General features: G+C 40.4%; 1 protein-coding gene across 1 annotated transcript in view; it reads left to right on the forward strand.

The window, feature by feature from the left end:
- Positions 1–11,913, forward strand: part of NBAS (NBAS subunit of NRZ tethering complex) — a 334,006-nt gene that overhangs the window by 165,368 nt on the left and 156,725 nt on the right. The window contains exons 31-32 of the mRNA XM_047068027.1: positions 254–366; positions 6,826–6,939. Coding sequence (XP_046923983.1) covers positions 254–366; positions 6,826–6,939 — 227 coding nt within the window. The remainder of the gene's footprint in view (positions 1–253; positions 367–6,825; positions 6,940–11,913) is intronic.

Below are 11,913 nucleotides of genomic sequence, written 5' to 3' on the forward strand. Positions count from 1 at the left end.
GTGCGGGACTTTACCTCTCTGAGCTTCAATTTTGGCTTCCTTAGAAAGGAGGTGATGCTATTTGCCTATCACACAGGATTGCTATGAGGACTCAGGAAGGTAATAGACAGCATCTAGCAGAACCTGGCGTGGAGTCAGTATTTGATAAATGTGTGTTGGATCTCACATTGTTGAATACAGAAAGGCAACTTAGCCAAACGTGTGTTATTTAAAAAAAAAAAAAAAAAAACGGAATTTACCTTGTTTCCCCTAGGTGCTGCTTACAGCTGATAACAGATAGACCTGTGGCCATTCAAGAGGAGCTCGATCTTATCCAAGCCCTTGGATGTCTTGAAGAATTTGGGGTAAAGATCTTGCCTTTGCAAGGTGAATTTTCCATTTAGTGTTGCATTATTAACTTAGTATTCAGTTGTTTTGCATTGAATTATTAGCATTACCTTTGGCCATTTAATCCATTAGCAATAGATCCTACTCTCTGCCCCATTTTCAAATGAAATCTTAAGTGGATATCTAAAAAAAAAATAGAGCCGATGTCTTACTATAAATTTATTTTTTAAGTTCTCAGTTATGCCATTAAAAGGAATAACGTTAGTAACAGCCGTGAGGCTATTGGATAAAAACAAAAAGAAATGGGGGATTACAGATAGACTTTCAGATCTTCATCAGTTTTTGATGATGCAGTTTTTCTGTATTTTGTTTCAGTTGCATACATTTAAGTAGCTGTACATGATCATAGTTTATTTTGTTATGCTCAGTACAGACTATTCTTAAGTTGATACTATTTTTTTTAAAAGGAAGAATGACAGGAAGCTCTTGCTTAGAGTTTAATTCCTAGGGATATCTTAACAATGCTCAAGTTCTTTTACTTAAATGTACAGTTGAGTAAGTACCACCCAAGACAAGCCTGCTGATACACAGTCACTTGTGATCATTATGTACTTTGTGCAGTGAGGACAGTGTGTGTCTCCTAGTGTCCTGAACCTTACGTGACAAGTTGGAGATAGATTTTCTGTTGCCTTGAACTCTGGACCTCTGTGCCCTAAATAAAGCGGGTAGCTTGATTATTAGCAGTATGCTTGGTGCCTTCCATGTAATTTCTTATCTTTATTCTTAAACCTGGAAGTGTTGGGAATTGGGAGAGGGGAAGCTATAGCTGACTTGTTTCTGTCTCTGGTTTTTGATGCATTTTCACTAGCATCGGCTCCTCTTCTTCTTCCTTCTTCCTTCTTCCTTCTTCCTTCTTCCTTCTTCCTTCTTCCTTCTTCCTTCTTCCCTCTTCCCTCTTCCCTCTTCCCTCTTCCTTCTTCCTCTTCCTTCTTCCTTCTTCCTTCTTCCTTCTTCCTCTTCCTTCTTCCTCTTCCTTCTTCCTCTTCCTTCTTCCTCTTCCTTCTTCTTCTTTTTAAACTCCTTGTACCTTTGGACAGTGGTGTCCTGTTACAGGTTCCTTGGTGTCCTTGTCCTGTGTAGGGTTTGAGTCAGATGGATCTTAGGGGATAGAAGTCAGTTGAGACCTTCTCGTGTTTTCATGTGGGTTTCCATTGTAGTTTCATTACAAATTAGAGTTTGTCAGATAAATTTACTAGACTTGAAAAAGGTAGTATTTGTGTTACCTTGAATATTATTGTTTGGAAGTAATTTCTAGGTGATTATACATATCCTGTAGCATCTTAAACAAGTACATTTATGGAGATTGTTAAATCACTGGAAAATTGTGTTTTTTGAGCTCAAAGCTTTTTAAAATTGTGAAGATTAATCAGAGTTACTAAAAAACATTTTCATTTTATTCTGAGATGTCTTAAATCATTACCTGTCTCCCCTGAAACACTTATATTTTCAGTTGAGGTGTTCAGCCCGTCAGCCCGGGAGAGTATACAGCACTAGGAAACTTTTGCCCTGGTTGGGCCAAGCCCTCATAGCTTTGACTCTGTATATGAGTGTATTTTATTAAAAAAATTCTTTTTAATGCTTATTTATTTTTGAAGGAGAGGGAGACAGAGCATGAGAGGGGGAGGGGCAGAGAGAGAGGGAGACACAGGATCCGAACAGGCTCCAGGCTCCAAACTGTCAGCACAGATCCCGACACGGGGCTGGGACTCACGAACTGTGAGATCATGACCTGAGCCGAAGTGGGATGCTCAACCGACTGAGCCACCCAGGCGCCCCTGTCTATGAGTGTATTTTAGCTGCTTATTTAATCCAGGCAGATTGATGTAATACAAAAAACATTTTCTTGCAGTTCCCCAAATGCAAATGAATTCGTTCAATTGAATTGAAATAACAAATCGAGCTCGTAATTTTCCGTGGTGCTCCATTAGCAGGACTTTTGCTGGCAGTGTTTGCACGTCATCTGATAGGTTTGAGAATCTGCGACTGAACCTGCTATCCTGCTGTTACTTCTGAGAGATTTCCTGACTGAAGAGTGTTTTAAGAAGGACGTTTGCTTTCATGTCTTGACAGCTTTCCAGCTTGATATATTGATTTGGAGCTTCCTGTTGGAATGAATGTCAGAAAATTTTCTGGATGGGGACACGGGATACTGCATTTGTATCCTGTGTGTTGTGTTTATGCCGTAGATACAGTTTAGGGTTAAGCTGCTTTTGTAGTCATCAGGGATACTGGACAAACCACATAACTTGGTATTTAAACACTTAAGGTCCAGGTATTTTTTTTTATAGCGTACATAGTTTATTTTGTCACTCTGCTTGGTTTTAAAGCCTTGGCCTACACTCCAGGAGTTGGTACTGGTCACCAAGTGAAGGCTAAGGGTACTGAGTGACACTTAAAGAGTTCATAGAAAACAGGAACAGAAATAGCATGTAAAAATGATTCCTTACGTTTGAGTGTGTGTGTGTGTGTGTGTGTGTGTGTGTGTAAACACGTGTGTGCTTTTCCCCATCATTTGGAAATTCATGTTTTATGTAAATTATTCTTAATATTCACATGGGCAGATGTGCGATATTTCAGTTGTCCCCCGTGTTTTCTATAGTAGGGTAAATCACTTTTCAGTCTTACAGCACTGTGGTTAAAGCCACCCACAGCCAGTTTTGTCCAGCTAGTGACTGGACACGTATTTCACCTTTCTTTTTGTTTAGGTTTTCTCATTCACAAAATGGGGATGCTAATAAACAACTTCTAGAATTGCTAATAGACACGAAGGCCATGTGTTCACAGTGCCTGGGATATCGTAAGGGCCGTGCAAGCATCAAGTGTCATCTTTGTTATTTTACATGGAGGTTCTAGTGTCTAATTGGTGGTGGAATTAGAGTGGTCTTACCTGCTTGTCGTTGTTCCTCTTCCCCACCATCTCTTCACTCTCGTGTTCCTACTCTGCTTTCCTTCCATTCAAAACCCAAGTTAGCTTCTTACCCTATTCTAGGAACTGAAATGATGAAGGGAATAGGGCACACTTCTGACTCGGGGGGACTAACACCGATAACAAGACAGAGGCACACAAGCGTCACGTAGGAGTTTAAATTCTGATTCATCCACTCTGAGCTTTGTGACCTGTGGCATCCTCGTATTTTTGAATGTCCCCTTCCTCAATTGGAGATAATAATACAATATTCTGTAGATAGACCTGAAAACTCTGTCTTGAAACATTGAGAATTTTTACATTAGAGGATCTCATACTTCACAAGTATTTCTGTGCATATGTCAGTAGTAGTAATAACAACTAACATTTATTGAGTAGCTTTCATGTTCTAAGTATATGTATTTGTTCTCAAAAGTCTTCTATGAAGTAGTGTCTATTATTGTTTCCAACTTCCAGATAATGAAATCAAAATAGAGGAGGTTAAATAGCTTGCTCAGGGTCACGCAGTTAGAGATGGAGCTAGAATTCAAAGCTAGATAGTTTGGTACAAAAACCTGTGTTTGTAAAGAGTGGACCATACTCTTCTGATGAAGTGGTGTGAAAGTAAAAGATTTAATAAGGAAACTCCGGTGTTCTTGCTCATCGGCTAAGTGACTGCTGCATATTGTCACCTTCTTCCCCTGTCCAATTCAGATTTGTACTTCAGCAATGTCACGAGTAACTGCCTGGACTGTTGTGTACATTTGGTGCCATTCGTAAGCGACTGAAAGTGGTATTTTGCATCTGTGGTTTGTTGGGCATGATTCCCTGTCTGTGCCTTACAAGGTCGTGATGAGAGCGTTTGGCATGTGTGTAGCTGGTCGGTAAGAGCTTCTTATGTCTGAGGTGTGTGTGTGTGTGTGTGTGTGTGTGTTTAAAACACTGGATCTATATTTGTGAGATCCACAGGAAAATGAGGGATCCTCAACTATTAAAAGATGCATATGTGCATATCTTTTTCATGGTCATTAATTCCATTTGAAAAGGAATTTTAAGTGTCGGAGACTCCTTTCCTTCATAGAAATATAATAACATCTAAGTCTTGAATTTGCCTAACCAAGAAATCACATTTTGAGATATAATTTAGCATGTCCTACAATAAGCAGTAAAAGAGAATTGGTCTAGTGATTGTCCAGAGGCTCAAAAAATAGAGAAATAAATAAAGTAAAAAGACGTTTGAATAAGGCAATTGCACTCTATTAGAATTCCACTCTGCAAATTTACTTAATGTCCTTAAAATATTAATAGTTATGCCTTGCTTCGGGCAAGAAACAGACAAAGAACCAAACTTGGAACTTCAGAGAAAATGAAGATCTGTTGCTATGTGTGACTTCAGTTTAGAAAACTGAAAAAGTAGAACTGTGATTTTATTGAACTAGAGAAAGAATGGCTGTATAGTAAGGAAGTCAGCTTACTAGAGTTATTGAAACCAGGGTTTCCCCGAGAGAACCAGCATTCATCAAATGTGGCTATAAAAGTGTGTACAGAAACCCCAGGTTCTTACATATGTAGACTGACCATGAGATCTCAGTAGGGCAGGTTTTATTTGGAAAATCAAATGAGAAACATGCAGAAAGTACCTTTCTCATAGTAATTGCATCTGAAATAATGAGGTAGTAATATACATTTTCTTAAAATACATACAAGGAGGAAAACCCGTAAAACAGTAGCAAATGTTAAGAAAAAAACAAAACAATTTTTTGATTGAAAAAAGTTTGAAGAACGCTGTATCAGTTAATTTTTGCTAGGCTGTGCTATAGGAAAAGTCTCCAAAGCCTCAGGACCACGGAATAGAAGGTGAGTTCTCGCACACTGGCATTTCTGCAGCTCGGCTTTGTGAAGTGGCGTTCTCACGGGAGGGGAGAAGATAAGGAGTGGGATCCCACGGTGACTCTTAAACATTTGCTCAGAAGTGGCATATGGCGTTTCCACTCACATTTCGTTGCCCACAGAAATCACATGACCAAGCCTAAGTCTAATGTCAGGTGGGTATTTGGGGCACGGCTCATTGTGAAGCAAGGAACTGAAGTCTATGTCTACCTTCCGTTTTATAGTGAAGGCCACAAGGGATTACTGTACTAGCAGATGCATGAATAGCCCTCTTAAAATAACCCAGTGTACACTCAAGTATTTAGGAATAAAAGGATGCGACATATGCAACTTATTCGCAAGTAGTTCAGAAAAAACAGGTGTGTGTGTGAGCGTGCGCACGCACGTGTGCACACAGGCATTCGTGTGCGTATATGTGTGGAGAGGGAGTGCTCACCTGCATGATTGCACACGTGCATGTGTAAATGGAGCAGATTATTAGCAATTGGTTATTCTTGGCAAAACGTACAGAGTTCTTGGTATCATTCGGGCAACTTTTCTGTAAGTTTGAAATTAAATCATAATGAAAACGTACAATAAAAGGGCCCATTCCAAAGAAAACTACTACCTCTCTCCTTTATCTTGCCAACCCCTGGACCCCCTGCCACTTACCTATAAGAAGTTTTGGGAGAACCCAGAATATATGGGATAAAGCCATGGATTTGGGAATGGGTAAAGGAATGAAGGTATGAAAAACATTTTAAGGGGCTGGGTTGAATTCTGGTTCCATCACTTTTTCAGTGACCTTTCTGTACCTTTTTTTCCTCTGAAGATAATAGCATCTGCCTTACAAGTTCTGCCTTGTAGGGTTAATATACGTAAATTACCTATGACAGTGTCTGGGATGTAGCTCATACTCACTGAATGTCAGCTGCTGTCATTATAGTTCCTACTGTTGTAATTATGGGGGCCTGGCCTCTCCGATAGTGACATGCTTCTTAAAGGTTGATACCTCTCCCTTAAGTAAAAAAACATCTCTTCGTAGCATATACATAATACTCTTTGCTGAAGCTTTTTTCTCCCTTTAAGTGTCCTTAATTATCTTATAGTGTGAATCACTGTGATCAGACATATTTTATTTTCCTAATATCTGTCTTAAGTGAGAAGGTAGGGCCGGTTTGGAGAAAGGTTAATACATTGGAACTGTGAGCACTTGAAAGATCCCTGCCCTTTAAAAACAGGGGTGATGACGTGGTGGTAGAAATATGGATGTTTGGAATATGGGATGGATTTTGGGGTGGAGGGGTTAGGTGAATGGGGGTGCAGGTGTGATAGGAAGTATCTGACGTTTTCAGAGACAGATACTGAATTCTTTAAAATTTTCCGAGGCATTACATGGCAGTTGAAAAGGTGACGCTTTGTCATAGCTCCCGAATGTCAGCGCCTTCACTCTTTCAGAAGCTGGGTGACAAAAGATCCAAGCTGTACATTATTTATTCAAAAGCAACAACAATTGTAATTTTTTAAAAACAATTGTGTCTTAATTCTTTTTGATCTGGAGGCTGAAAGCTTTCATTGTGTTCACTTACCTAAAACTTGGACAGTCATGACACTCTTCCGTGATGTCCCTGGTTACCAGTCTTTAGTATGTCTCTCTTCCTTAGTGCGACTGTGCTCTGATCGGATCGGCCTCATCAAGGAGTGTATCTGCCAATCCCCCACGTGCTACAGACAGTCTGCCAAGCTTCTGGGCCTTGCTGACTTGCTGAGGGTAGCAGGTAAGCTTTGAATGCTAAATTGCAGAGTAGGGTTTCTGTGTTATTCTTGCCATCATCCCAGGCAAAAGTCAGAAAATCTACCTCCAGGTGTCAGAGAGCTGTTCTTGAGCAAGGATTTGTCTTCTCTGCAAAGATTGGCACATTATAAAAATGGGTACCCATACTGAGCTGCTGGTCCTTTAAATGAGGACAGGCTCATTCAGGGTGCTACAAAGAGTAGCAGCCAGGATTAGTATTTATCACCAGAAAGCTTAAGTGTAGAACAGGTCAGGCCTACCAGGTCACTTTCGGTGCCCAGATTCGGTGTGGCGTTTTTGAACCTGAACAATTTCTTAGAAAAATGCGTGCATTTACTGTTTGGTGGGGTTTTCACATAGGTGATCTTACTTCATCTCCTATTAAATGGTGGTGATGATGGTATTTTTCTCATTTTATAAGGGGAATTAAGGATCAGAGAAGTCCAATATCTGGCTCAGCAGGGTTAAATAGCAGAGCCTGACTTCTGAGGAGTCTTTCTGACTCTTTCATGTTTCTTTAACCACCCTGTTCTGCTTACCAGAGTCTGTTAATAATTTTCTTTTGTATTTTTGACTTAAGCTTATCTCCACGAAAACAGTTGTTGGCCATATGTTTTATAAGCAGTGGTTTGAAGTTAGACTTGTCCAAACCACATAGTATAGGCTCAAAAGTAAGTGAGATTTCTGTTTATATTTTGAACTTTTAAAAACATATATATCTAGTATATTTAGGGGACATACATTTATAAATGTTTTTAAATCTTAATATAAATGACTTACTCTTAAGGGCTACAGTTTTAGTAAATTGTCCTGTGTCATTGTCCTCTTCTAGTTCTGAAAGCAGAGAGTTAGCATCTTTACCTGCGGGCCCGCTGCAGCTTTGGGACCTGTCACCCATCGTGAGGCATTTGGATGACAGGGTGGGGGCGGGAATTGGGGGCAGGGAGTCAGAAAACCGCTTCAGTCCTCACTGTCCCATACGCTTGCAAAGTGGCTTTAGCTCCAGCTGTTGTCTCTGGTGACTGGCAATGATACCCTTGCTTCACCCTCCAAGTTACAGGATCCCCGAAGGAGTTAATGCCTATAAAAGCACTTCGTAAACTTTGAAGCGCTCTGTTCATCAGGGAAAATTTTCGTAAGGAAATTTCACAGAAACGAATGAAGCAGCTCAGGGATACTGCCAGCATTTTTATGTACCCACTAAGACTAATTTCCCGTTTTGTCCTGTGTCATGTTGACACGAAACAGGAATATCCGTGATCTTGGTAAATTGTAGGAATTTTTAATGGTATTGACTGACATTCTTTCAGTCCCCTTCTGTACTAGTCATTCACTTAATTAATTAATTTATTAATTATAATTTTTAGGGGTGCCTGGGTGGCTCAGTCGGTTGAGCATCCGACTTTGGCTCAGGTCATGATCTCGCGGTTCGTGAGTTTGAGCCCCGCATCAGGCCCTGTGCTGACAGCTCAGAGCCTGGAGCCTGCTTCGGATTCTGCGTCCCCCTCTCTCTCTGCCTCACCCCTGCTTGTGCTCTGTCTCTGTCTTTCAAAAATGAATAAACATTAAAAAAATTTTTTTATTTATTATAATTTTTAGAGAGAGCATGAGCTGGGGAGAGGGGTAGAGGGAGAGAAAGTATTCTTTTTTTTTTTTTTAATTTTTTTTTTTCAACGTTTATTTATTTTTGGGACAGAGAGAGACAGAGCATGAATGGGGGAGGGGCAGAGAGAGAGGGAGACACAGAATCGGAAACAGGCTCCAGGCTCTGAGCCATCAGCCCAGAGCCCGACGCGGGGCTCGAACTCACAGACCGCGAGATCGTGACCTGGCTGAAGTCGGACGCTTAACCGACTGCGCCACCCAGGCGCCCCAAGAGAGAAAGTATTCTAAGCAGGCTCCATGCTCAGTGTGGAGCCCAGTGTAGGGCTCGATCCTCAACCTGACTGAGCCACCCAGGTGCCCGGATACTCCTTTTTACGTAGTAGCTCTTTGGTGATGTACAACAACCTCTCGTTCCCTGCATTTTACAGATGAGGAAGCGGAAGCACAGAGAGGTAAAGTAGTACCGCTAGGTACTTTGGATACAAAGTTCTGTTCCCGGCAGCTTCTGCCCTCCGGGCATTTGGAATCTTAGAGGGCTGAGGAAGCAGATAACTATGCTGCAACATATGTTGCAACAGGACATGATGTGTACCTGGCTTCTGCAACCAAACGTTACAGAGGTTGGAAGAAAGGCAATGCTAATATTTTTCCCAGTGAGGAGGGTAATTAAGAAAGGAATCACAAAGCTGGTGACATTGATCTGAAGCGCACAGGGTGTTTGGTTATCTACTCCTGCCTTACAGACCACCCCCAAAGTTTAGTGACTTAAAGCAAAATCATTTGATTTTTATTCTCCCAGTTCTGGAGGTTGACTGGGCTCAGCCAGGCGGTTCAGGATCTTTCATGAAATTGCACTCAGATAGTGTCGAGGGATAGATGGGTTCATCTCAAAGGTTGCATTACTTACATGCCTGGCACATGGTCTGGGAAGACTTACATAGCTGGGGGATAAAATAGTCAGGACCTTGTCTCCTCTCTTTATGGTTTCTCCTTGTGGTCTTTCCATATGGTGGCCTCAGAGTCCCAGTACTTCGTGATGGGTGAGGGGTCCCAGAGTCAGTGTTCTGAGAGAAACCAGGAAAAGCTTCCTGGAGTTTTCTAATCCAGCTTTGGAATTTGGGCAGTTTCATTGCCATTGTGTCTTATTCATGGAGGCAGTCACATGGGCCCTCCCAAGTATAAGGGAAATACATATGGGCCCCACCTGAAGGCTTAACTGGGCCCGGATAATCTGCTTCTGAGCTGGCTTACTCGGCTGTTGGAAGAGACCTCAGTTTCTTCCTGGCTGGTGGCAAGAGGCCTCAGTTCCTTGCCACATGGACCTCTTCATAGGGCTCCTTAACTGTTCTGTCAACATGACACCTAATTGTTCCTCAAGCAGTTGAACCATGAGAGACTGAGGAGGAAGCCCTCGTGTCCTTTATGACCTAGTCTTGGAAGTCTAGTCAAGTAAATCAGTAACCAGTCCCTGTCAATGGGAGGGTCACTGTGCTCCATCTTTAGAAAGGAGTGTCAGAGAAATTGTGGATGTGGCTGAAATTATATTTCATATACTCAAAGCCTTATCATGCCACCATTTATGTTCTTTCTTTCAGACTAAATATCAGAATCATTTTAATAGATGTCTTTTTTTTTTTTTTAAATGTTTACTTGTTTTTGAGAGAGACAGTGCATAAGCAGGAGAGGGACAGAGAGAGAGAGAGAGGGAATCACAGAATTCAAAGCAGGCTCCAGGCTCTGAGCTGTCAGCACAGAGCCCAACACGGGGCTTGAACTCATGAACCGTGAGATCATGACCTGAGCCGAAGTCAGACGCTTAACCAACTGAGCCACCCAAGAGCTCCTTTAATAGATGTCTTGTCTGGCCATACTCCTGGCTGTTAAGAATTTGTTTTGTTTTGTTTTGTTTGCAATATTTTTCTAGATCATTCTTTTAGGCTGTTTTTGGTTATGTTTTCCCACTAATCCACCTGTTCAGATTGGAACTTTCTAGAAAGAAAAACAGTTAAATATTTGAACTTTGGACTTGAAGGTGACCATTTAACCTATCTCCATGTAAAAATTTACATTAACTACAATAATAATCCTCCCCTTATGCTTTTATTCTTATCTAGGTTACTTGTTAACTGCCCTTATAGCAAAGATATGACTCTTATTTTGAATGTGAGAAAACAGGGATAAAGAAGTGAAACAATTTATTGATGATTTCACAGTTAAGAAGTTTCTCACTTTGAATCCTTTACTCTTATCCTTTGTTTCCACCTTTTTGTTATTGTTGGATGATGGTAATTAATGGATCCTTAAAGTCAGCTGACTAGAGGCTTTATATCTGCAAAATATCTTTGCCACCTAGCCAAGCTGTCTTATGAAAAAAAAAATCACCCTTGGTCCTTTCATTTTTTTATTTAGATATTCTGAATAAATGCAAACATTTTGAGAGGATTATCTAGGAAATAGGTTTTATATTAAGTGTGATATGTGCATGTATTTTTGAGAAACTTTGTGCATATTGTTCCATTTCCAGTATTATGTGTCAGTGTTACAGAACATGGGTTTGTTCTAATAATAATACTATTATGAATCATAGTGTTCTATTCTCTCTTAAAAACAACAAAACCTAGGGGCGCCTGGGTGGCGCAGTCGGTTAAGCGTCCGACTTCAGCCAGGTCATGATCTCGCGGTCCGTGAGTTCGAGCCCCGCGTCAGGCTCTGGGCTGATGGCTCAGAGCCTGGAGCCTATTTCCGATTCTGTGTCTCCCTCTCTCTCTGCCCCTCCCCTGTTCATGCTCTGTCTCTCTCTGTCCCAAAAATAAATAAAAAACGTTGAAAAAAATTAAAAAAAACAAAAAAACAAAAACAAAACCTAATGTCTTTTTATTAGCTTAGGCCAATACTTGGATTTTAAACCTGTGAAACACAGGATGGAGATTAACGGTAACATATTTTAAAACTTTCATTCAAACCTTTCTGTGATATGTTTATTTTTTCTTCCAAACTGCATTATAGCTTAAAAATGCAAGGATCATTGCATTTTTCCTTTTTCTTTTTGGAAATATTGAAAATAATTTTAAAGTTTCATTACTTGATTAAAATATAAATTGTTTACTTTTTTTTGCCTAAGTGTACAAATTGTGTTTATGTTGTAACTTTGAATTATAATAGAATCTCTACTCATTTCACTGAGTATTTTTTTTGAACCCCAATTATATGTATGACTTGGAGGTACTGAGAATTTAACAAGGGAAGGGACCCCTGTCTTGAGAGATCTTAAATTCTGATACTAGATGTAGATTTTTAGAACAATAATCTCAATAAATTGGTATTCTGAAAATGAAAACTGAAGAAACATGTA

The sequence above is a fragment of the Lynx rufus genome, unplaced genomic scaffold (assembly GCF_022079265.1).
Source record: "Lynx rufus isolate CCGP_SWC_20201006 ecotype Redwood Valley unplaced genomic scaffold, mLynRuf1.p SCAF_8, whole genome shotgun sequence".
Classification (NCBI taxonomy): domain Eukaryota; kingdom Metazoa; phylum Chordata; class Mammalia; order Carnivora; family Felidae; genus Lynx; species Lynx rufus.